This window comes from Aspergillus brunneoviolaceus (assembly GCF_003184695.1).
Source record: "Aspergillus brunneoviolaceus CBS 621.78 unplaced genomic scaffold BO95scaffold_11, whole genome shotgun sequence".
NCBI classification, from domain to species: domain Eukaryota; kingdom Fungi; phylum Ascomycota; class Eurotiomycetes; order Eurotiales; family Aspergillaceae; genus Aspergillus; species Aspergillus brunneoviolaceus.
Genome location: NW_020290741.1, coordinates 132,938 through 153,791, shown reverse-complemented (window position 1 = coordinate 153,791; position 20,854 = coordinate 132,938). Strand labels below are relative to the sequence as shown.

The following is a 20,854-nucleotide window of genomic DNA, read 5'->3' as shown; positions in this document are numbered from 1 at the left end:
TGCATCGCCAGATGTAAAAAAGTCCGATTACTCGTCCTTTCCTGCTATCAAGTAAGAAAAACAAGACACTTCCATTACACTCGCCTTCCCCCACGTCAAGAAATCCGTAATCCGCGAAATTCCGTCGTAAGTTGGGGAGGAACCGTGCTTTGATTTTTCCTGATCGAAAAGGAGTGGTAGCCTTCCGATCGCAAATAGCCGCATCACCAGATCCTCAAGCCTCTTCCATTCACGCCACCTTCAAAACCCGGGGAATCGTCGTTGCTCAAAAAGTCATCGAGTTCTTCTTCTTGTATCAAATTATTCGAAGAGGATTTTTGTTCGTGAAGATGCTTCCGTTTAAGCGGTGGGGTTGGCGTTCATCTGTATTGAGGGAGTTGTGTAAGCCCTTCCGTTTGTGATCATAGCACACAGCACTTTTCCAGACGTATTCATCGAGACAGCCGTGTCCCTTCCATGTCTTCCCTTGTATCCCAGGCTGATCGTGGTGGATTTTTCATACCTTGCGCTTGCCACCGGTGAGGGTGACGTTGACGAAACGGCGGGTGTAGACGACACGCTTGTAGGCACGGCCCTTGGGCTGCTTGGCCTTCTCCTGCTTCTCGACCTTGGGAGTGGCGGCCTTGACCTTACCGGCACGAGCGAGCTGTAGTCGAGAAATAAAGGGTCAGATATCTTTCATTCTTTTCATGCTGGTCATAGTAGTTTTTCGACTTTTCGATGGTCGTTGTGTCCGGTCGTCGATGGGGCGAACGTGATAAGAGAGGAGAGAGGGGAGCGCTTACAGATCCGTGAACCTATTTTCATCCAGATGTTAGTCTTTTCTGTTTCTCATCCTGAGGACATTTTTTCCAGGAGCATCTCTTTTGATAACTTACCTTACCCATTTTGGCGTTATGTGATGATCTTCAAGAACAACGAAAAAGGGATCCTGTCGAGATTTGTCGTACGGGGCGGGAAGTGCGAGGGCGATTTGGGGGAGGGGGAATTTTGGCGGTTTCGTCGACGGGATTGCAAGTCACGCGTTTGTGCGGCGGTTCAACTTTGCCCCACCCCGGTTTCGGTTAGCCTCGTTACATAAGGGTGGATGACTCATGTGTGTGCATAATTTGGGTTATGCTGGGCTGTGCTATGTATGCTATGTCATTCTAGACTTTGAGTAGTTAACTATTGCAGGTGGTATCCGAATATCACAATAATGAGGCTACTCAAGAAGACGGTAGAGTGATGGATCTAATAGGTGGTAGGATATAATTTCAAACAATGCATTTTCATGAAGCTATTCTCAACGATACTCATAATACTGAGTACATGAGGTTGGTGAAGGAAGAATGAAGCAAGCGGGGGGGAAGAAGGGTCCCTAGTCCCGAGTCACCCCCGCCGACTCCCCAACAATATGGAAGGCAGTTCCCCCGGCCGGGCCTATCCTCGCACTTGCCGCCTCCGTATGGACTACTGAGTCACAGTACCAATGGATGACTCTACCCTGATCACTTCCTGGGGCTCATCTTTCGCTAACCTCCCTCTTTCTCCATGCGACTGGCTCAACTATCCGGAGACAAGCCTCCGCATGCATCGTGCAAACCCCCATATAACAACTGTGATAGACTTGATTGTATAACGCCTGGCGCCTTCAGCATATAGCGCACCATAACACATGCAATAACGCCCCATTTCGATCCTAATCCTCACCCCCTCCACCCAGTAGAGTGCGAATGCGAAGGCTAGTGTGACCTCGAATGCAACCGAGTGCCATGTTTCGAGCCCGAGCGCCTTCCATGTCCATGATGAGCATGTCTGTGTCGGCGCCCTTGCCCATGCCCTTGCCCATGCCCCAGCCTAGCCTCATCAGCACCGACTTTACCCACTTCCCTGGTCATAATCCCAACAAACACCAAAACCATCGCCGCGAGCAGCTCGGGGAGAAACCCCAACACAACACGAACCGCCAAACTCCCTGTCGTCGGGTTTAGGTCCGCGTGTTGAGTAAGTTGCGCGACAAGCATGTAGATTGCTGAAATCTCGACGAGGGAAAGGGCGAGGAGGGTGCCGGTTAGGAGCTGTGCCTTGCCTCGAGGCAGCTTTGTGTTAGCACATGAACCATTCCTCCGTATGGATCCAAATCCAGATAGTATCAACGATCTGGGAGATGGCAAGGGATGAACGCACCAACCACCCCTCCCTCCCGGCCAAGCTCGCTGGTGCACCCCTCCCATTCCAACGAGTCCACAGTCCCCACAAAGCGAGCACGCCCCACGCAACCTCCAACAGCACCATGCCGACCTTGATATTGGATAAATCATTGGGCTGTGGCGTATCGCCCAGAAGCCCGCCTGCACCAACCCCAACCATTGCCACCCCCGTCGCCACGAGGACATGGATGAGCGCCATGAACGTCCATTCAGTTCGTTTATTAGGGGATAAACAGTAGACTCTCCTAGAACACCATCAGAACATATGAGATATATTGCTCTTGCTCTTGCTAAGGGGAAAACTTACGCCTCATGCAACACCCCGTCTATCGAAAGCAGCAGCGGTGAGAGCCCGATACTGGATATGATCTGGGCGCCGGTGTTATGCGGGTTGTGGAGGCCCATGGCGGCCCCGGTCACGCGAAGAACGCAGAAGGCGAGGAGGTAGAGCCAGGCGAGGAGGCCGTGGCGGCCATGGCTGAAGACGAGGTAGAAGGTTGGAAGTGTTAGGGGGGCGTAGAGGGCGAGTTGCGAGACGAGGAGTCCGGACGTCATGTTCAGTCACTCAGTGTACAGGCTGGGAGAAACGGGGGGGGGGGGGGGAGGTTTGGGTAAAAAGGTACAAGGTACTATATCTATACGCATTCTAGGCAACAAATCTCGGGCATATAGTTAAGACGCAGGGCCGAGATGCAGGCCCGGACGCTACTAAACGAGACCGAGAATCCTTGTCTATTAGAGCCAATCATCTGCGAGGCCTCAGGCAATATGATTCTCAAGGCTAGGTATGCCTCTGTGCTTGTGGAGACGTCGCCGGGGTAGTTAGGCGCGATGCCCCAGGAGCCTTCGGCGTTTTGCTGCGAGAGCAGCCATTGGCGGTATTGGCTGCCTTCGTCGGGGTCGATTTGTTGGTAGAGCACATATGTACAGAAAATGTGTTCGCAGGTCACGGTCACATTAGACTCGAGCTCGCCGCACCAGTGGCGGTTGGAGAAGATCTCCCAGGCGGAATAGCGGCTTGTGTTTGCTGTGGTGCACAAGATATAATCATCTCTACTGGCCAGGACATTAGGCGTTGATATGCGCGACGGCCCCTCGATATGCTTCTAGCGCCGTATCGTTGTCCTCGTCGCCGGGCGCAGTCGGAAGCAGGAAGGAAAATGCCCCAGCATCAGAACTCGTCCGCAAGGGGATAGGAAAGGTATCAATAATACACCAGATACTCGCGGAATGAGTATCATGCCTCGCAATCTCCAAGGCCGCGTCAAAGACAGCGACCGACCCGCGCAATAGACGCATCCATTCACTGACGTGCTCGGAAGAAACAACAGTATGATTCTGTAAGGTAGCAAATACGTCGACCTGTAACAGGATGCTTGTAAAGCACACCGCATCCGCGGTCTGCGTAGTTATGCCGCCGATACAGAGTCGATGTTCGCGCAAAGCCTGCTCGAGGAAGTTGCAGTGGATGTCCAGCAAGCCAGCTTCGTCTGGATTGGCTTTGGACAGATGCAGGGCCGAGATTGCGAAGACGGCGTGCAGGAGCGGCTTATAACCGAATGCAAGTCGAGGCACGTCGATCGACCAACAGTCTTTGACACGCTTCAATTGGGCCCCAGGCAGAGTGGCACTGGCGAATAGGGTAAAATGATGCAGCAAGCGCAACTCTATATTACTGAGATCCGATGAACTGGGCTGGAGTGGGCGAGATTGGATCTCCTCCGCGGGCCTGTCATAGACACAGGGGATCCCATGACGATGGCAGTCGCGACACACAGGTCGCGCTTCATCACACTATCACACTAAATCAGTCAGGACACATGTGGTGGCCAGTGGTAACTTGAAATGAATTCCATCTACCTTTACTCGTCGGGCGCGACATCGCTGACATCCGGTCCTGGACTTGCGGTGGGCGAGACGGGGACCCTTGCGCTTTTTGCGGTTGGACGAGTCCCTTTCGCTTTGACTGTGGCCTCGTGGCGAAGAGGACGGGTTACTTTCTGGGATGGCCGAGGAGGTCATCTTGCTTCGGTCCCACTTGTCATGGCGATGGGTTTCAAAGCAGCGATGACTTATCCCGGGGTCTTTCGGATTCAGTGAAGAGGAGCGAAGCCTTCCTCAGTTGGTCGACCTGTCACTATTTACCTCAATGATGTTAAGACGGGCCAGGGAGAAGGGACGAAACGGCAGATAAGTCGCCCGGATGTTGAGGATTTTCTCGAAGTAAGCAGTCATAGACAGGTGTAGGCCGCGAGTTATTGACTGCAACGAAGGTTCCTAGGAGATGGACGCGGGCCGCCCTCACTAAAGACTCCCGGTCTTGTACGGAGTATACTGTAAAACCTTAGGTCACCTAACTATGAGTAGGTCTGAATGATCAATTGAGATTTGGGGCACGCGTTCCCGACTGAGGCCTCCCATTATACATAGAAGCTAGGAAGACAATAACTAAAGTATACCAGTATACCAGTATACCAGTATACCAGCCCTGAGGTGAACAGAGATCATGTGACTATACTCTGACCCCCGCGGACTACAGTACTCCCTCGAAGCTCATAGTTGCCTGCCATGACAATGTAGAGCATATCATAGGCTAGTATTCGAAAGTCATCATGATCGTCGTATTGATTGACTCACCCAGTCAATCATGTACTTTACTCCTTGGGTTCACCGGTCTACCGGTCTAAACATCTCCGGGCAGAATCGGAGGGACAGGAAGTTAAATGATCGTCGAGGAGGAGAAGGAGGAGCATGTCATGGTCATTACGTCTTCTGGCCTGCCTGTCTATTTAAGCTGCCCCTCCTTCCCTCCTCTCAACCCCGCTTCTTTTCTTCTCTTTCTCTTCTCCCCAACACAATTTCTCGTCCCATCTTCATCCATCTTCATCCATCTTCGACAGATACTACCACTATCTCCAGAGGTCGTGATCCCTTTCATTCAATTGAATCTCCCCCAGTCATGGGAAGAGCTTTAACTAACCTATCTACAGGAACTCAATTCGTCCAATGTAAACACCACCTACCACGGCCCCTCGCGGGTCTTGACGGTGGAAGTCATGCAATGCCTTTGAAGCTGGGCAACTCATTGATCAGGTACCTCAGGTAACTTTGGCCATGGACCGGTGTTCGTTCCTATCTGCCAGCGTAATTCGCGCTGGTGGCTCTGGGTTCGTTCTGAGAATATACGGTTAAACTTGATCTGGATAATACCAGCGAAAGGATCATGCCTTCCCTCGTGCCCCCTTCATTGATGGAATAACTAACAATCCTCAGTCACTACCGTGACTTGATCCCTCACTTGAACAACCCCCAAAGAACATCATGTCTCCCCCAGCTGCCTTGCTCGAGTCCCCCGTGGCCCCTACCGCCGGTCTCAAGGGAAAGGTCATTGTTCCTGAGATTACTCCCATGATGGGAGGAGACTCGCAGACCAAGCTGCTCGACCACTTCGGCGGCAAGTGGGATGACTTCAAGTTTGAACCGATCCGTGAGAGTCAGGTGTCTCGCGCCATGACCCGACGCTACTTCCAGGATCTGGACAAGTATGCCGAGAGTGACATTGTCATTGTCGGCGCTGGTTCCTGTGGTCTGAGCACCGCGTACGTGCTGGCGAACGCGCGCCCTGATTTGAAGATTGCCATCATCGAGGCCAATGTTTCTCCTGGTTCGTACAACTGAATGATTAGCAGCATTACAACATCAACTAACCCCGTACTCTAGGTGGTGGTGCTTGGCTGGGTGGCCAGCTCTTCTCTGCGATGGTCATGCGTCGGCCCGCGGAGGTCTTTTTGAATGCACTGGGCGTGCCTTACGAGGAAGACCCATCGAACCCCAGCTATGTCGTCGTGAAACATGCGTCCTTGTTCACCTCGACCTTGCTGTCCAAGGTCCTCTCCTTCCCAAACGTCAAGCTCTTCAACGCCACCAGCGTGGAGGACTTGGTGACTCGTCCCTCCCCCAACGGAGATCCCAAGGAGACCCGCATCGCGGGTGTAGTCACCAACTGGACGCTGGTGACTCTGCACCACGATGACCACTCCTGCATGGACCCCAACACCATCAACGCGCCTCTTGTGATCAGCACCACCGGACACGACGGCCCGTTCGGAGCCTTCTCGGCCAAGCGCCTGGTCTCGATGGCGACCGTTGACAAGCTGGGCGGCATGCGGGGTCTGGACATGAACTCCGCCGAGGATGCGATCGTCAAGAACACTCGTGAGGTCACCAAGGGCCTGATCATCGGCGGCATGGAGCTGTCGGAGATCGACGGCTTCAACCGCATGGGCCCGACCTTTGGTGCGATGGTGCTCAGCGGTGTCAAGGCGGCCGAGGAGGCCCTCAAGGTCTTTGATGAGCGCCAGCGTGAGTGTGCCGAGTAAGATGATCGTATTGTCGAGCTGCAACTCTACGAATGAGATGTCTACGAAGCTGCCGGTGATTTTCTTTCGGAATGTTCGGTGACTTTTGTTTCGTTATCAAGAAATGTCCACAAATTGAAACGAATGCGCTTGATAGCTAAATATGAACACTCGTTTAACTAGAAAGTTGAATCTGTGGTGTATCCACAAATGTAGAAAACATGCTAGTAAAACTCGAGAGCCTTTTCTTCATCACCGACACCTTCCATTGCCTCTGATACAGAGGTAAAATACATATGATTAAATTCTGTAACCATCAACATTATCGCTATACAACCCACCCAACCGACCGCCAAGACGCGGGAGAATCTGACGTCGGCGGGTGCGTATCGCATCCCCGATCTGGACCACTTCTTCTCCGCCGCAGGCAATTTACCCACTGCATCAACCTTCCCCAGCTCCCACTTTTTTCCCTCTCACACAGCTTACATCTCAAACAAAATCTCCAGAAATGCAACATCCCTAATCCATCCTCAGCATTGGAAACCACAAACCACAACCCCCCGCCTCACCAACAAACGAACCTACACCCAACCATCGCGCAAAAACCAACATGAACAACGACCAATTCCGCCGCCTCGTCCTCGACACCCCGACCAGCAGCAGCAGCAGTAGCAACACCAACAAAAATGCGCGCACCACCACCAACCCAGGTGCAACACCCTCACCCTCCGCCGCAGCGCTGGGCTCGCGCCTACGCTCGAGCATCCCCATGACGCCGTACGTATGCCCCCCACAAACTGTCCTGGAAGGTTCTATGGCGGGAAACTTGCTAATTGCTTTCCGGGTGTACACAGCCGCGCACTCAACACCACGAAATCATCCCTGCACAACGAATTCGCGCGCCAACTCGCCGATCATCGCCGGGAGCAGATGGGCGGCGCCGGCGGTCCTCCGGCGAAACGGTTCAAGTCGTCGGCTGCGCCGAAGGGGACGAGGTTGCCGGAGGGGTATCGAGATCGGGCGGCTTTGTTGAGGGGGGTGGAGCAGCAGGGGGAGAAGGATGGGGATGGGGATGGGGATGGGGGTAAGGCTGGTGGAGACGGGGGGGATGGTGATGAGTTGGAGAAGCGCGTGAAGGCGTTGGAGGAGATGGTGAAGTTGGGGCAGATTGATCAGGGGACGTTTGAGGGGTTGATGAGGGAGATGGGCGTTGGTGGGGATTTGGAGAGTACGCATATGGTTAAGGGGTTGGATTGGGAACTGTTGAAGAGGGTGAGGTCCGGGGAGGATGTTACGGGGCCCAAGGGGGGGGATAGTCGGAGTGTTGAGGCTGAGAAGGTGGGGGATGTTGATGATGAGTTGGATCAGGTGCTTGGCGAGGAGGAAGCCGGGGTCGATGGGTTGCCTTCTGCTCCCAGGGAACAGAAGGTCAAGAAGAAGGGGATCATGGCGCCGCCGCCGCCTCCGCCTCCGCCTAGACTGGAGCAGGTGGAGCCTGGGGTGCCCAGGTCCAGGGATGAGATTTTGAGGCAGTTGAAGGCTAGTCGTGCTGCTGCTGCTGCTGCTGCTGCTGCGGAGGCTGAAGCTGAGATGGAGGAGCAGCGGCCGGTTGAGCCCGCGCTGGGGAATAGATTCAAGAGGATCGGGAGTGAGTCGAAGGTCGAGAAGAAGCGGTGGATCGAGCAGGATGAGACTGGTCGCCGGAAAGAGATTCTCCAGATCACGGATGCGCAGGGCAAGGTCAAGCGCAAGGTGCGATGGCTGGATAAGCCGGGCGAGGCGCCGGCGCCTGCTCCTGCCGCTAAACCGCTGGGCATGGAGGTTCCGCCTGAGTTCGCGGCCAAGGCTGCGCCGACCCCGGCGGAGGAGGAAGACGACGACGATATCTTTGCTGGAGTGGGAGCGGACTACAACCCGTTGGCAGACTTAGGCGACGAGGACGGTTCATCGTCGTCGGATGAAAGTGAAGACGGCGAGGTCGCTCAGAAGAAGTCGGTGGGCACAGACACTGCTCCAGCGGAGGCTACTGCGGATACGGAGAAGAAACCTGTCGAGGACACGACAGGCCGGCCACGCAACTACTTCGCTACATCGACGACGGAAGAAGTCCCCGAGATCGATCGCTCCAATCCCCTGGCTAAGGATGCTACGCTACTGGCCGCTCTCAAACGGGCGGCGGCCTTGCGTCAATCCGAGGAGGCTGCTGGGGAGGGAGAGGAGGATGTCGATGCGGAAACAGCCTTGCGGCGCAAGAAGTTCCTGGAGGAGGCGCGACGGCGTGAGGCGTTGGATGCGATGGATATGGACATGGGCTTTGGAGGCAGTCGGGTGGGCGATGAAGAGGACGACGAAGAGGTCGTGCTCGAGGGCGAGGGCCGGGGTGGGAAGAAGAGGAAACGAGGGCCCAAGAAGAAGAAGGGCGATAAGAACAGCGCGTCAGATGTCTTGCGTGTTATGGAAGGTCGGAAGCAGGGGCAGTGAATGTATGATGGGACTGGCGGTCGGTGAATCTCGGTGAATCTCAGTGAATCTTGTGTTATGATACCAGTGAATGGAAATGAATTCCAGGCACCTTCCAGGAAATCTTTGGCTATAAAACCCCCCTCATCTCTCCTTCCTCTTCTTCCTTCTCTCTCTCTCTCTCTCTCTCTCTCTCTCTTCTTCTTCTTCCTCCTCTTTCCCCAGACTCTTCCTTCTTCCCATCTTCCTTCTTCCCTCATCCTCATCTCCATCCATCTTCGTCATCCCCTCAGCTTGACTATCTTCCTGTATACCAACCTGTCTATGTAAAGAAGCCGTCAAGATGAACACATCATGATCAGCTTCCTCACTTTCGATCAGATTCTGTCCCCCAGCGCAGACATTTCTTCTCTTCATGCCTCCTCCTACCTTCTCCTCTCTCCATCTTTTCTCATCAACACTACCACCACCACCACCACCACCACCACCACCACCACCACCACACACACATTCCTCTGAGAAGACAACACCTTCAGAGCTTCAGACCAGAATCAACAGGTAAGAACCCGAAGCTATCTACCCCAGAACAGCCCAACTCCTACTCCTTTCTTCACCCCCATCCCCCTTTCTTCCCGTCGAACCTCCTCTGGGGCCAGGACGGTGGCCTGCCGCGCCTCAGGAAAAGTATGATTTCCCTGTCTCTCTTTCCAAACATTCCTCCATCCTCTTTTCCAGAAGCTCGCAGTTTGTCTTCCAGTTTGGGTCTGGGCTTTGCTACTACCGAGGGGCCCCTCGGTGCAGCATGAGCTACAGAAACACTAGGGCATCTTGTGAAACACCGGAAGGAGGACAGGAAACACACTGGAAAGACTGAGGCACATTTCAAATCTCGATCCTAAATCCTGAGGACGGTAAGGTCTACCCGAGCAAATGGTATTCTTCTCACTTTCCAAAGTGGTTGAACTGGACAAAACCCCGGGCTTGATCAGAAGGAGTCATCACCCTTCTCGTATCTGTTGTGAAGTCTCCGTGGGCGAACGCCGATCCATAGCGGGAGTAGTGGGCTTTGATCAAGGACGGTCCCGAGGAAGGTTGGTGTGATCCAAGGGGATGCCGCTTGTTTTCTCCTCGAAGTTAAACAGCCGCTGTGGTTGCACTTTGGGCTATGGATCCGGAGGGTCTTACTCAGTGGCGTTTGTCGCTGAATGATGTGTTCTTATTTTTAGGTTCCATGCGATGCGATGCGATGATCTCGACGACGACGATGACAACAACGACAACGACAACGACAACGACAACAACGAAGGTGAGGGTGGGACCATGGGTAGTATGGGGCATGAGAGACCATGTATATAGAGCATATAGATCGTGGTGTCGGTGTGCATATCAATATAGCATCAACTCCTGCTGATCTAATTCTTCGCAACGAATTATTCCTTTCAGTAAACTCTTTGTAAGCATATCATGCATGCAAAAACTTGATCAGCTCATCAATCTCAGCCTAGTAAACATTAACTTATATACAAAGACCACACATATTATACACACAATCATACAAGAAAGCTCATCCCGCCCTCTTCGACGTCCCAGCAGCAGCAGCCGCCTCGGCGATCTGCTTCGCGTTCCGAACCTCCCACTCAAACTCCTTCAGCGCGCGCAGCTCGCTGGACATAAATAACCCTCCAATCAATCCATCCAGGATTCCCGCGCCAAAGTTCAACGTGCTCACGAACAGCAGGATGAAGGCCACATATGGCAGGTGGTCGCCGGTCCACCAAACGCCCACCATACAGCCGATCGACACAAACACGGAGGCGACAAAGTGTGCGAGTCGCCAGCGTCGCTGCGAGCGTTCCCGCTGGACATACTTGTCGATCATCTCGATGATGCGGTCATAGGTCTCTGGCTCGAGGGTGGTGTTGGGAGCGAGTGACGAGCCATCAGCAGCCGTAGCAGCGGCAGCAGCGCTACTCCCTTCAGCCTCCAGCTTAGCAGACTGCTCCTGCGCCTCCTCGCGCGTGATGACCGCCTCCACGGCGAAGTGATCGCTCAGCGAGCATCGCAGCGTCGGATGGCGCTCCATCATACTCAACTGGACCGACTTGACGGTCCATTGTGGGACTGACGGAGACCGCAACCCACCACCACCACCACCACCACCACTTCCATCTCCAACAAAGATATAATCGAGTCGCTTGCCGCGCGGACACGGGGCCTCGGGATCGACCTCGATCTCCTCACCCTTTTTGAGCAACCGCTTCTGATCCTCCTTACTCCAGCGCCAAGTATTGAACCGTCCATCGCAGGTGGCCCCATTCTCTGTGACATTGAACCGCGCCGAGGGGACGGGCTTCCCGCGCGCCTGCTCGACGGGGTCGATGGCGGCGCCCAGGGAGGAATCCGGATGCAGGACCTGCCAGACGTCGCGGACGGGGCTGTGGGCCTGGATGAGACGGTGCGCGAACGACGAGGGCAGCATGTTGAAGTCGCCCAGGCCGATGACGAGGTGGCCGCGCTCGGCGGCGCCGCGCATCAGCTTGGCGATCTCCCACGCCTGCGCCGTCCGGTGGCAGATGTACGAGTCGTTGGGCTCGCGCTCGTACGGCGCGTGCAGGTGCGTGCAGAACACCTCGGCCACTTCCTGGGGAGCGGCCCCAACCCGCACACGCGCGCACGCCACCCCTTTCCCCACGTACCAGTCCCCGCGGAAGAAGGCCGTCGGCCGCCCGTTCAGCGGGTACCCCACCATGCTGCTCTCCTCGATCGGCCACCGCGACAGGATCGCCAGCCCCGCGCCCCAGATGCCCCCGTGGTAGAACTTGCCGTGCGGCAGGATGTGGCGCGTCTGCTGCCGGATGCTCTCGTAGTCCGCCTGCGTCCAGCATTCTTGCAGCCCGACGATCTCGGGCGGTGGGGTGGCGATGGCCAGCCGTCGGCCGATCTCGGTGAGGCGCTCATGCCGCAGTTTGGCGATGTATTTGAGGCCCCAGCAGTTGAGGGTGAGGATGCGGATGGAGGTGGGGGAGGACGAGGGGGGATTAGTGGTTGCGGTGGTTGCGGTGGAGGGAGGGGAGGGTTGTTGTTGTGGTTGTTGTGGTTTTTCGGAGAGCGTATCGGCCATTGTGAAGGGGTTTTAGGTCAATGCAATTGTCATCATGAGCTTACTGGATAAGTTGCATGGAGAGTTTGCGTGTGAGTGTCCAGACAGAAAAGAGACAACAAGCAACAAGCAACAAGCAACAAGCAACACCTATGGAAGTATAGTTAGCCTCCGCAATGATTTCATCATTTTCCGGGCGGACTCACCGCCCGGCCTCGACCCGCCCGGCTTCGCGCCGACCGCCTTCCCAAAACCCGCGCGATCGTCACGAGGGATGGGCGAAATTCCAATGAAAGAAATCCGAGAATCGCGCAAAAGATTCCCCAGAAAAAAACAACATTGCTTCCTTTTTTTTTTCTTTCTTTCTTTGGTCGTGTGCTCCTCTCTCTTTTCCGTCTTTTTCTCTTCCTTTCAATCATCTTTTTTGCCGTCTGGGTAAATCTCCACTCGATAACTACCTACCTACCTTACCTCCCAAACTCATGACCCAGACCCAGCCACAACCACAGCCATCATCCCCTTAACACCGCAATCCAATTCCTTTCCCTTGAACCCAGTTAAACCAGTTGAAACCAATCTCCATCGCATCCCCTTCAATCCCCACAATAGGGCATCCATCATCCATCATCCAGCATGGACGGACCATCCTCCACCCACCACCGCCCCAAGCGCCGTCGCCTGGACATGCCGGATAAACATGCCCAACACCAGCACCAGCACAACCACCTCTCGCACAAGAAAAACACCACCACGCCACTCAGCGCCAGCACAAAGCACAACGGCTACGCCCACGCCCACCCCCACAAACTCCAATCCCTGGTCCCGCCACCACCACCAGCCGCAAGGCGACCCTCCAAAGATGACGACGACGACGACAACGACAACGACAACGATGAAGACGTCTCTGATTCCTCGGACGAACTGGCCGCGGGCTCCGAGCACGACGAGGCCGAGGAACGCCGCCGCCGCGCCAGCTGGAGTCTCCAGAAACAGAAAAATGTGTATACGCCGCAGAGGCCGTATCGTCCGCCGCTGAGGCGGAGTTCGAGTGGCTCCGAGAGTCCGGATGAGTTGACGATTGATGCGGAGGAGTATTGGCGGTCGACGAGGAAGCGTGGGTCGATTGGGGTTGTGGGGGGCGCGGTTGGGCAGGGGGTGCAGGGGAGGGGGAGCGGGAGTGGCATTGGAAGTGGGAGTGGGAGGAGGTCGGTGGGGGGCGGAGCTGCGGGCGCGACGGCTGTGGCGGTCGCGGTGGATGTTCCGTGGGGGACGGGGAAGGGGAGGAGGTCTTTGTCTGGGTTACGGGGGGAGGTTAAGGTTGAGGATGAGGTGGAGGTGGAGGGGTCTGAGGAGGAGGATGAGGAGGGGGAGGGGGAGGATGAAGATGGGGATGAGGAGGAGGATGTGGATGTGGATGTGGATGTGGAGGTTGATGAGGGTGAGGGTGAAGGTGAGGGTGAGGTGGGTGCTGATGCCGATGCTGCTGCGCCTGATGGGGATGAAGCTGAGACTGCAAATGCGGAGGTGGAGGTGGCCGTGGAGGTTCAGGTCGAGGAGCGGAATCTGGAGAATTCAGATGGCAAGGATCAGGATCAGGATCAAGATCAGGCTCAGGCTCAGGCTCAGGCTCAGGCCCAGGATCAGGCTCAAGCTCAGCCTCAGCCTCAGCCTCAGCCTCATGATCAGAGTCAGGGGGTACAAGACGAAAAAGAAGATGTGGATGAAGGAGAGGATATGAAGGTGGACGAGTTCGATCACAATTTCAATGTCGCTACGGCCCCCTCTACCGTCGCAGAAGCCGCCGCCGATGCTCCTCCGCTCGAAGAAGAACAAGATGCACCTGAAGACGACGAAAAAGTGTCTCGCGACAGCATCAATCACGACAACAACGATGACGTGAATGCGCGTGAGGATGACGAACCCCTCCACGACAACTACCCCGGAGACAATGAAGACGAGGAGATGGTCAACGCCGATGATGGCCTTGATGTCGACGAACCGGAACCCACCACGAATGGCGACCTTGTGGAAGAAACCCCAGAATCGTACCGCGACCGGTCGCCTACGCCCGTCTCCCAACCGCCGCCACCGCCACCGAAACCGGATAAGGTGGAATATCGCGCGAAGTTCCTACTTCGCGGTCATCTGCGGGGAGTGTCCGCCGTGCGGTTCTCGCCAGATGCGTCGATGATCGCAAGTGGAGGTGAGATTTGTCTTTTCGTGAGATATCCCATGGGAGGCTAGACTAACCATGTCTGTGATGTAGGGGCGGACGGGGCTGTCAAAGTGTGGGACACCGTGACCGGGAAATTGATCCATTCGTTCGAGGGCCATTTGGCGGGTATCTCTACGATCTCGTGGAGCCCGGATGGGGCGACCATCGCATCTGGATCGGACGACAAGACGATCCGACTGTGGAACGTCCTGACGGTATGGAAGACACTACGATCCAGCGCCGGCTGTCATTGAGGCTAATCACTCTACGTGCTTTAGGGCAAGGCGCATCCGATCCCGTTCGTCGGTCACCACAATTACGTCTACCAGATCGCATTCTCCCCGAAAGGCAACATGCTCGTCAGCGGATCCTACGATGAGGCGGTCTTCCTGTGGGACGTGCGGTCGGCGCAGGTGATGCGGTCGCTGCCGGCGCATTCGGACCCGGTGGGCGGCATCGACGTGGTCTGGGACGGGACGCTGATCGCCTCGTGCGCGACGGACGGGCTGATCCGCATCTGGGATACGGCGTCGGGCCAGTGTCTGCGCACGCTGGTGCACGAGGACAACCCGCCCGTCACGGCGGTCAAGTTCTCCCCGAACGGGAAGTACGTGTTGGCGTGGACGCTGGACGACTGCGTGCGACTGTGGGACTACGTGGCCGGCCGGTGCATCAAGACCTACCAGGGTCACAGCAACCGGAAGTACAGCCTGCAGGGCGGGTTTGGCACGTACGGCGGAGAGTCGGGGAACGGCAGCGGCAGCGGGATGCCGGTGTATGCCTTTGCGGTCAGCGGCAGCGAGGACGGTGCCGTCTTGTGCTGGGACGTGGTGAGCAAGCAGGTCCTGCAGCGCATCGAGGGCCACACGGGCGTGGTGTTGGGGGTGGATACGTGCTCACTCGGAGGGGCGCGGCTGATGGTCAGTTGCGGGCTGGATGGGACCGTTCGCGTCTGGGAGGAGGCGAGCACCGCCGGCGATGGGCATGGCCCGACGACCAACGGCGCGCAGACGAATGGCACCGTGCTGAACGGCTACGGGGGTTCGATCTCTGACCCCGACACGCCGGCCGAACTGGGGGGCACTGAGGACGCAACTCCGATGGCAACGACCGCGACGGAGGCTGGGTTTGCCCAGACCAACGGACACCATAGCATGCCCGAGCCCGAAGATACCGAGATGGGTGGGGCCTGAATGATAAAAGCAATCGCATCAACAGCAGCAGCTTCTTTACTGTACAGCAGTGTAAACCAAGGGATGGACGGGATGGCGTTTCAAGGTTGAGGGTGGGTGGGTTGTACACTAGACATGAGGGACGAACCACAATTACTCAACATCTACCGTGAGCAACTAGGGGAGATAAGAGCCCTACCAGCGGAGGATGGAGGATTGTCTGTTTGTATGTACTATTATTTCTAATGCTGGACGGATATCTGGTCCGTCAGCTTTGACAGATTTTGACAGAGGAAAGGGATGGAAGCAAGACCAGCCCTAAATAGCTAGCTAGCTAATTCTCGACGATGGGAAGACAGCAAGCACTTCTTGATCCCTTGAGTACCGGTAAGAACGTTGTACGCATGAGGACTGGATTGTGAGAAGCTATAGTCTGAGACGCAGGAGGATATCAATCGCCTCCCAAACCGACAAACCACCTCGGTGGTGGAATTGAAGATCGAACCAGAGACCGAGATGAGAAGAACCCAGCTCCAGGAAGGACGATCAGGGAGACCAAACTGTATATTCAATACCTAGTATCCTTCAATAATCAATCTACTCAAGTTGACTAACCAACCAAACACTTGACTCAGAATCGTCAATCAACACAGTCAGCACAATGGCTATATCAGAATCCCGAGGTAAGCCAGTTTGCTTTTCTTAAGATTATCAAAAAGAAAAAGGGGAAGTGTTATATCTATCCGCACAGCTCTCTGTCTGTATGATGCCCCAGCCAAACCCCGACCCCGACCCTCTCCGCAGCCGTGTTCCAAACAAGACCTCGGTAGACACAGTAGTCTACAAGTACTCCGTACAATGTACTCGTATGCAGTAGTAGTACTCATATGTACATCGTACACAGTAGATCAAAGTCCTCCCTTTCCCATTCATCTACAAGTAGTAGGGCCTTCTCTATCCGACTCCGAAAGAGACCAATTGAGTCATCATCTCAATCGGCTAACTAACTAACTAACTAACTAACTAAAATCACACCTGCTTCCACCCCCGCTGATGTACTACGTACAGTACAAACAACACCCCCTCCCCTCCCCACCTCTCGTACCCCTCTTCTCCTCCTGCGGGATTTTCCCTGGAGCAAGGAAGCTGAAGTGAGGTACTGGACTCGGTACAGTACAAGGTGATACACTCCACTTGCTTGACCGGACCGGAACTATCGGGGAGATTCTCACTAACGTTATAACACTATGTGCTGTACAGTACAAGGATGTGCATAGTAACGTATAGATACTCATAGACCGTGCAAGGCGACGAGTCAATTGTATTGGGGGACGAACTCGGAAGATTTGAGATACCCCACCTATCGTACCTACGGAGGAACCCTGTACCCTGTACATGTAGACCTAGGATGACAATCATTGATACTCATCGCGGGAGTAGGGACGGGGAAGAGGAGTTGGTGATATATAGCGGACCTTGGTTTATTGATCTTACTGGTGTTGTACTGTGCTTACTTGCCTTAAATATCTACCGAGGAGTCATCTCCATGTGCCTGGTAGGGATCTCGATATAGTGTATTACAAGTACTCCGTACCCAGGTACACCATAAGAAGCCGACCGGCCGCCCAGTACTTTTCCCGTGTGGAATTTGCATGTAGTAGCTTTCAGATAGGGTAGGCACCCAGAAAATCTTGCTTTTACCCACACCTCTGAGAAAGTACAAGCGCAGTCAGTTAAATCCAGTCGGTGAAGGGAAGGACAAAAAAGAACATCGAAGAAGAACCGAAACAGCCAACAGCCAAAACCCACACCCAATGAAAGCAACCCCATTGGCGCCCTCCGCTGGAACGTGAAACACCACACAACAAGAGAGAAGGAAAAAAAAAAAAAAAAAAAAAACCCTATCGGTAGTCTAGGTCTAGGTCTGGACCCCCAATTGGGCCGTGGGCGGATATTCTGCATTGCCAGTTGGTGGGTTGTGCACTGCTGGGTTCAAGTTTTCTTTTACTGACGGTGTTAGTGCTAGGGATGATTGTGGTTTAGTTGGAGTGGGGGGATGGATTGTTGACGGCGGAGACGAGGATTATCGCGTGTAAGTGGAGACTCTCTAGTGTCTTGTCGAGGGAAAGTCAATTGGGAAGTGGGAATTGGATAGATACTCTTTGTCTGGTCTGGTCTGGTCTGGGTTTTAGGGTTGGGGGTTGGTGTATGTGGACTGTGGACTGTGTACGGCGTAGTACTCTGTATAGACCATCAAAGAGATACAAGAGTGGTGGGTACGCAGCGCAAACAACAAAGAAGGAAGGTTACATTCGCTGACCTACTGTAAACGGTCGTCGGAGAAAGAGAGACGGGATACATTCGCCACATTGACGATTATTGATTGATTGATTGATAGTCTACCATTCCTGAAGCTGCAGCATGGCACTGCATCTCCTGTCACTGTCACGGTACACCATGAGTAAGTGACAGTCGGTGCTGCTTAGCCATCTACAACACGGAGTTATTCTACAGTCCCTCGTATACGATATGCGCCAGATGGCCTGATTTGAGCCACGCAACCCGGCGCCGCCAGGGATTCCTCCGCACACAAAGGAGTGACTACGAACGACACGGAGAGATCGAGGCAGCTCCAGGCAACCAAGTAGAGCTTCCGCTGGCCCCCATTCGGAGCTGTGTCTTGGCTATGTATGTCATTGTTGGAATGATCGCAGGCCCTTGCTCAGGAATACTTCAGGGTGAGCAGGATTCAGGAGTACTCCTGAGAGGTTGTGGTGGTGAGAGACAAGAATAACCACGGAGTGATGGATCAGATGAGAAGACTTGAAATGGATGTGGTGGACTGGACTAGGGCTGCCCTGTGGAAATAGAGACCGACACACAGACACACACACAGACACACACACACAGACAGAGAGAGAAAGAAAGCCGGGCGGAAAGTGGAGCAGAGAACAGCAAAGGGAGAAAGAAAGACTGCAACAACAACAGCAGCAGCAGAGGTGTTCGTTGGAGCTCCGCCACTAAATTCACTAAATCGACTAGCGTGCAAGTAGCGCTACTGAACGCCCCATCCCACTCAACTCACTGGGCCATGTCTGGGCTGGTGACTGACTGACTGACAGTTCGTCCGTTGGTCATTTTATCGGTCAGTCAAAAGTAATGCAAAGAGACAGTATTGTTGTTGCTGTTGGGTATCTAGATCCCGTCAGCAGCTCCAGCTGTCAAACGGGTAGAGAGAATCAGGGCACAAAACTCAACTGCAGCTCGCCTGCAGGAACCCCAACCACAAAAGCAGAACCAGCACAACATGGTCGCTCGGCCAGTCAGATGAATCATGCACAGGCCAATCTTCCACCCGATGACGTTCCACGGATCGGCCCCCCGTTGGCCGCGGTGAAGGATGCAGGGGAGAAGAGGGTAGGTAAAGTTGTGGTTCAGGTACCCAGACCCGACAGACCCTCTGCATAGACCTATCAAAGACCCCAATGGATGAATATCGCCAAGATGAAACACTTTCGTTTTTGTTCTTTTTGCTTTTTTTCCTTTTCCTTTTCTGCTTTTGTGTTTGGTACCTTTTTTTTCTCTCTCTATTTGTTATTGTTCTTTGACTGGATCCCCGTTCCTGGGCGTTTCGCCTGGTGGAAGGAAGGAAGCCCAGCCCTAATGGTTAGTTTTCCCCTCTTCTTTCGTGGGTATATATCCTCGACTCTTTCCCTCGTTTCTGCTCTCTCTCTCTCTCTTTTTCTTTTCAGTATACTGATCACTCCTCAGTACCCAGTCATTCCTTTGTCATTTGACACCTGCTGAACAATTACCTGTGCCGTGCACGGTTCTGTTCATCCATTCCTTATCCTAAGCGCTACTTGAGTTCCAAGTAGCCATACCACTACCTCCTAAGAACTCGAGAACCGGTCTTCTCAGTCTATCAACCCTCCAAAACAAAAGAGCAAAATGGTCTCCTTCACCAAAGCCCTCCTCATCGCCAGCAGCGTGGCCAGCACCGCGCTGGCGATGCCCTCGCACATCCACGCCAACCGCCACACCGGCGCCAACCACCCGCACGTCACCCTCGAGCAGCGCAGCATCAACAGCACCTCGGGCAAGCGCGGCGCGGCCTACAACAGCGCCAGCACGGTGACCACGCTGGCCCACAGCGGCACGGTTACCTGGGGCTACGACTGGAACATGTACAGCGACGGCAGCCTGCCCTCGCACGTGGAGTACGTGCCGATGCTGTGGGGCAGCAAGATGTTCGGGACGTGGTTCACGGCCATCGAGACGGCCCTGAACAGCGGCAGCAAGTACATCCTGGGCTTCAACGAGCCCGACAACAGCGGGCAGGCCGCCATGTCCTCCTCGGCGGCCGTGTCTGCCTACCAGAAATACATCACCCCGTTTAAGGGGAAGGCCAAACTGGTCACGCCCGCCGTCACCAACGGCGTCGGCGCCGACACGGGCCTCGCGTGGGCCGAGAACTTCCTGTCCGGCTGCGGCGGCAGCTGTGGCGTGAGCGTGCTCGCCGTGCACTGGTACGGCGACTCGGCCGCCGACTTCAAGACCTTTGTGGGCAAGGCCGTGGCGCTCGCCGACAAGTACGATCTCGACGAGACCTGGGTCACCGAGTTCGCCCTCAACAGCGCCGTTGGTGCCGGCCAGGGCACCCAGGAGGCCGCCTCCTTCCTCGAGGAGGTTGTCCCCTGGCTCGATGGCCAGAGTGGCGTCGGCCGCTATGCGTATTTCATGTGCGCCGAGGGCTATCTGTTGAACGGGGACGGCTTGAGTGCCTCCGGCCAGGCGTATATCGCTTAGGCATCGCCTCGCCTCGCCTCGCCTCGCCTCGCCTCTTGACTTTTGACTCGATGACTTCTGATTTGGCGGAGAGTGATGTGGGGAGCGGTTTTGGCTTTGCCATTGCCATTGCCATTGCCTTTGCCTTTGCCTTTGCGTTTACCATTACCATTACCATTACCATTTTGCCTCAGGAAAATACCTCCCTCGAGCGGTGATTTGTTTATCATGATGATTATCGGTTTTACAGTGTTACACTTTTGATACCAGTTTGATTTTTTTTTATTTGGTGTTGTACTCACAGAGTCACAATTTGTTTCACCCTGATTCCCATTGTCCATACAGTTCCATGAATCTGAAACAACAAAAAGTCCATACAAAGACCATTGTATTGTTCCTACATAGTACAATCCTCCTACAATTCCAACAATTCCAACATTCCAACAAAATAATCCAAACCTGAAACACATTGTAAAAAGCAGACCAGACCAGACCAGACCAGACCAACCTCCTGCCCACTGCCCAGAAAACAAGTTCCCTCAATTGTTATTATTGTTTGTCTTTCC

At 54.6% G+C, this 20,854-nt stretch overlaps 9 protein-coding genes across 9 annotated transcripts; 5 read left to right on the top strand and 4 right to left on the bottom strand.

The window, feature by feature from the left end:
- Positions 1-339: 339 nt before the first annotated feature.
- Positions 340-887, bottom strand: BO95DRAFT_460462 (40S ribosomal protein eS30; the record flags this gene model as incomplete). The annotated part of the gene is made up of 4 exons (XM_025588739.1): positions 340-363; positions 503-646; positions 786-797; positions 879-887. The coding sequence occupies 4 exons, from the start codon at positions 885-887 to the stop codon at positions 340-342; spliced, it is 189 nt and encodes a 62-aa protein (XP_025445540.1).
- Positions 888-1,860: 973 nt separating this feature from the next.
- Positions 1,861-2,747, bottom strand: BO95DRAFT_355188 (uncharacterized protein; the record flags this gene model as incomplete). Its single annotated transcript, XM_025582238.1, has 3 exons — positions 1,861-2,071; positions 2,102-2,437; positions 2,500-2,747. 3 exons carry the CDS (start codon positions 2,745-2,747, stop codon positions 1,861-1,863), a joined length of 795 nt encoding a protein of 264 aa, XP_025445539.1.
- Positions 2,748-3,260: 513 nt separating this feature from the next.
- Positions 3,261-4,605, bottom strand: BO95DRAFT_406928 (Zn(II)2Cys6 domain-containing transcription factor afumD; the record flags this gene model as incomplete). The annotated part of the gene is made up of 2 exons (XM_025584052.1): positions 4,053-4,605; positions 3,261-3,986 (listed from the first exon to the last, which is right to left on the bottom strand). The coding sequence occupies exons 1-2, from the start codon at positions 4,212-4,214 to the stop codon at positions 3,261-3,263; spliced, it is 888 nt and encodes a 295-aa protein (XP_025445538.1). The 5' UTR covers positions 4,215-4,605.
- A 1,306-nt stretch (positions 4,606-5,911) lies between these two features.
- thiA (thiamine thiazole synthase) lies at positions 5,912-6,708 on the top strand. The gene has a single exon (XM_025585791.1). It carries the CDS (start codon positions 5,951-5,953, stop codon positions 6,569-6,571), a length of 621 nt encoding a protein of 206 aa, XP_025445537.1. The 5' UTR covers positions 5,912-5,950; the 3' UTR covers positions 6,572-6,708.
- A 455-nt stretch (positions 6,709-7,163) lies between these two features.
- Positions 7,164-9,133, top strand: BO95DRAFT_382508 (uncharacterized protein; the record flags this gene model as incomplete). The annotated part of the gene is made up of 3 exons (XM_025583398.1): positions 7,164-7,330; positions 7,408-7,591; positions 7,643-9,133. 3 exons carry the CDS (start codon positions 7,164-7,166, stop codon positions 9,032-9,034), a joined length of 1,743 nt encoding a protein of 580 aa, XP_025445536.1. The 3' UTR covers positions 9,035-9,133.
- Positions 9,134-10,502: 1,369 nt separating this feature from the next.
- Positions 10,503-12,230, bottom strand: BO95DRAFT_439715 (inositol phosphosphingolipid phospholipase). The gene has a single exon (XM_025585790.1). It carries the CDS (start codon positions 12,132-12,134, stop codon positions 10,578-10,580), a length of 1,557 nt encoding a protein of 518 aa, XP_025445535.1. The 5' UTR covers positions 12,135-12,230; the 3' UTR covers positions 10,503-10,577.
- Positions 12,231-12,429: 199 nt separating this feature from the next.
- BO95DRAFT_382503 (WD40 repeat domain-containing protein) lies at positions 12,430-15,972 on the top strand. Its single transcript, XM_025583397.1, has 4 exons — positions 12,430-13,227; positions 13,912-14,316; positions 14,380-14,543; positions 14,607-15,972. Exons 1-4 carry the CDS (start codon positions 12,747-12,749, stop codon positions 15,519-15,521), a joined length of 1,965 nt encoding a protein of 654 aa, XP_025445534.1. The 5' UTR covers positions 12,430-12,746; the 3' UTR covers positions 15,522-15,972.
- Positions 15,973-18,649: 2,677 nt separating this feature from the next.
- On the top strand, positions 18,650-19,427 carry BO95DRAFT_439713 (uncharacterized protein). The gene is made up of 2 exons (XM_025585789.1): positions 18,650-19,166; positions 19,272-19,427. Exon 1 carries the CDS (start codon positions 18,660-18,662, stop codon positions 18,966-18,968), a length of 309 nt encoding a protein of 102 aa, XP_025445533.1. The 5' UTR covers positions 18,650-18,659; the 3' UTR covers positions 18,969-19,166; positions 19,272-19,427.
- On the top strand, positions 19,199-20,733 carry BO95DRAFT_439712 (glycoside hydrolase family 128 protein). The gene has a single exon (XM_025585788.1). The coding sequence runs from the start codon at positions 19,452-19,454 to the stop codon at positions 20,307-20,309; it is 858 nt and encodes a 285-aa protein (XP_025445532.1). The 5' UTR covers positions 19,199-19,451; the 3' UTR covers positions 20,310-20,733.
- The last annotated feature ends 121 nt before the right edge of the window (positions 20,734-20,854 follow it).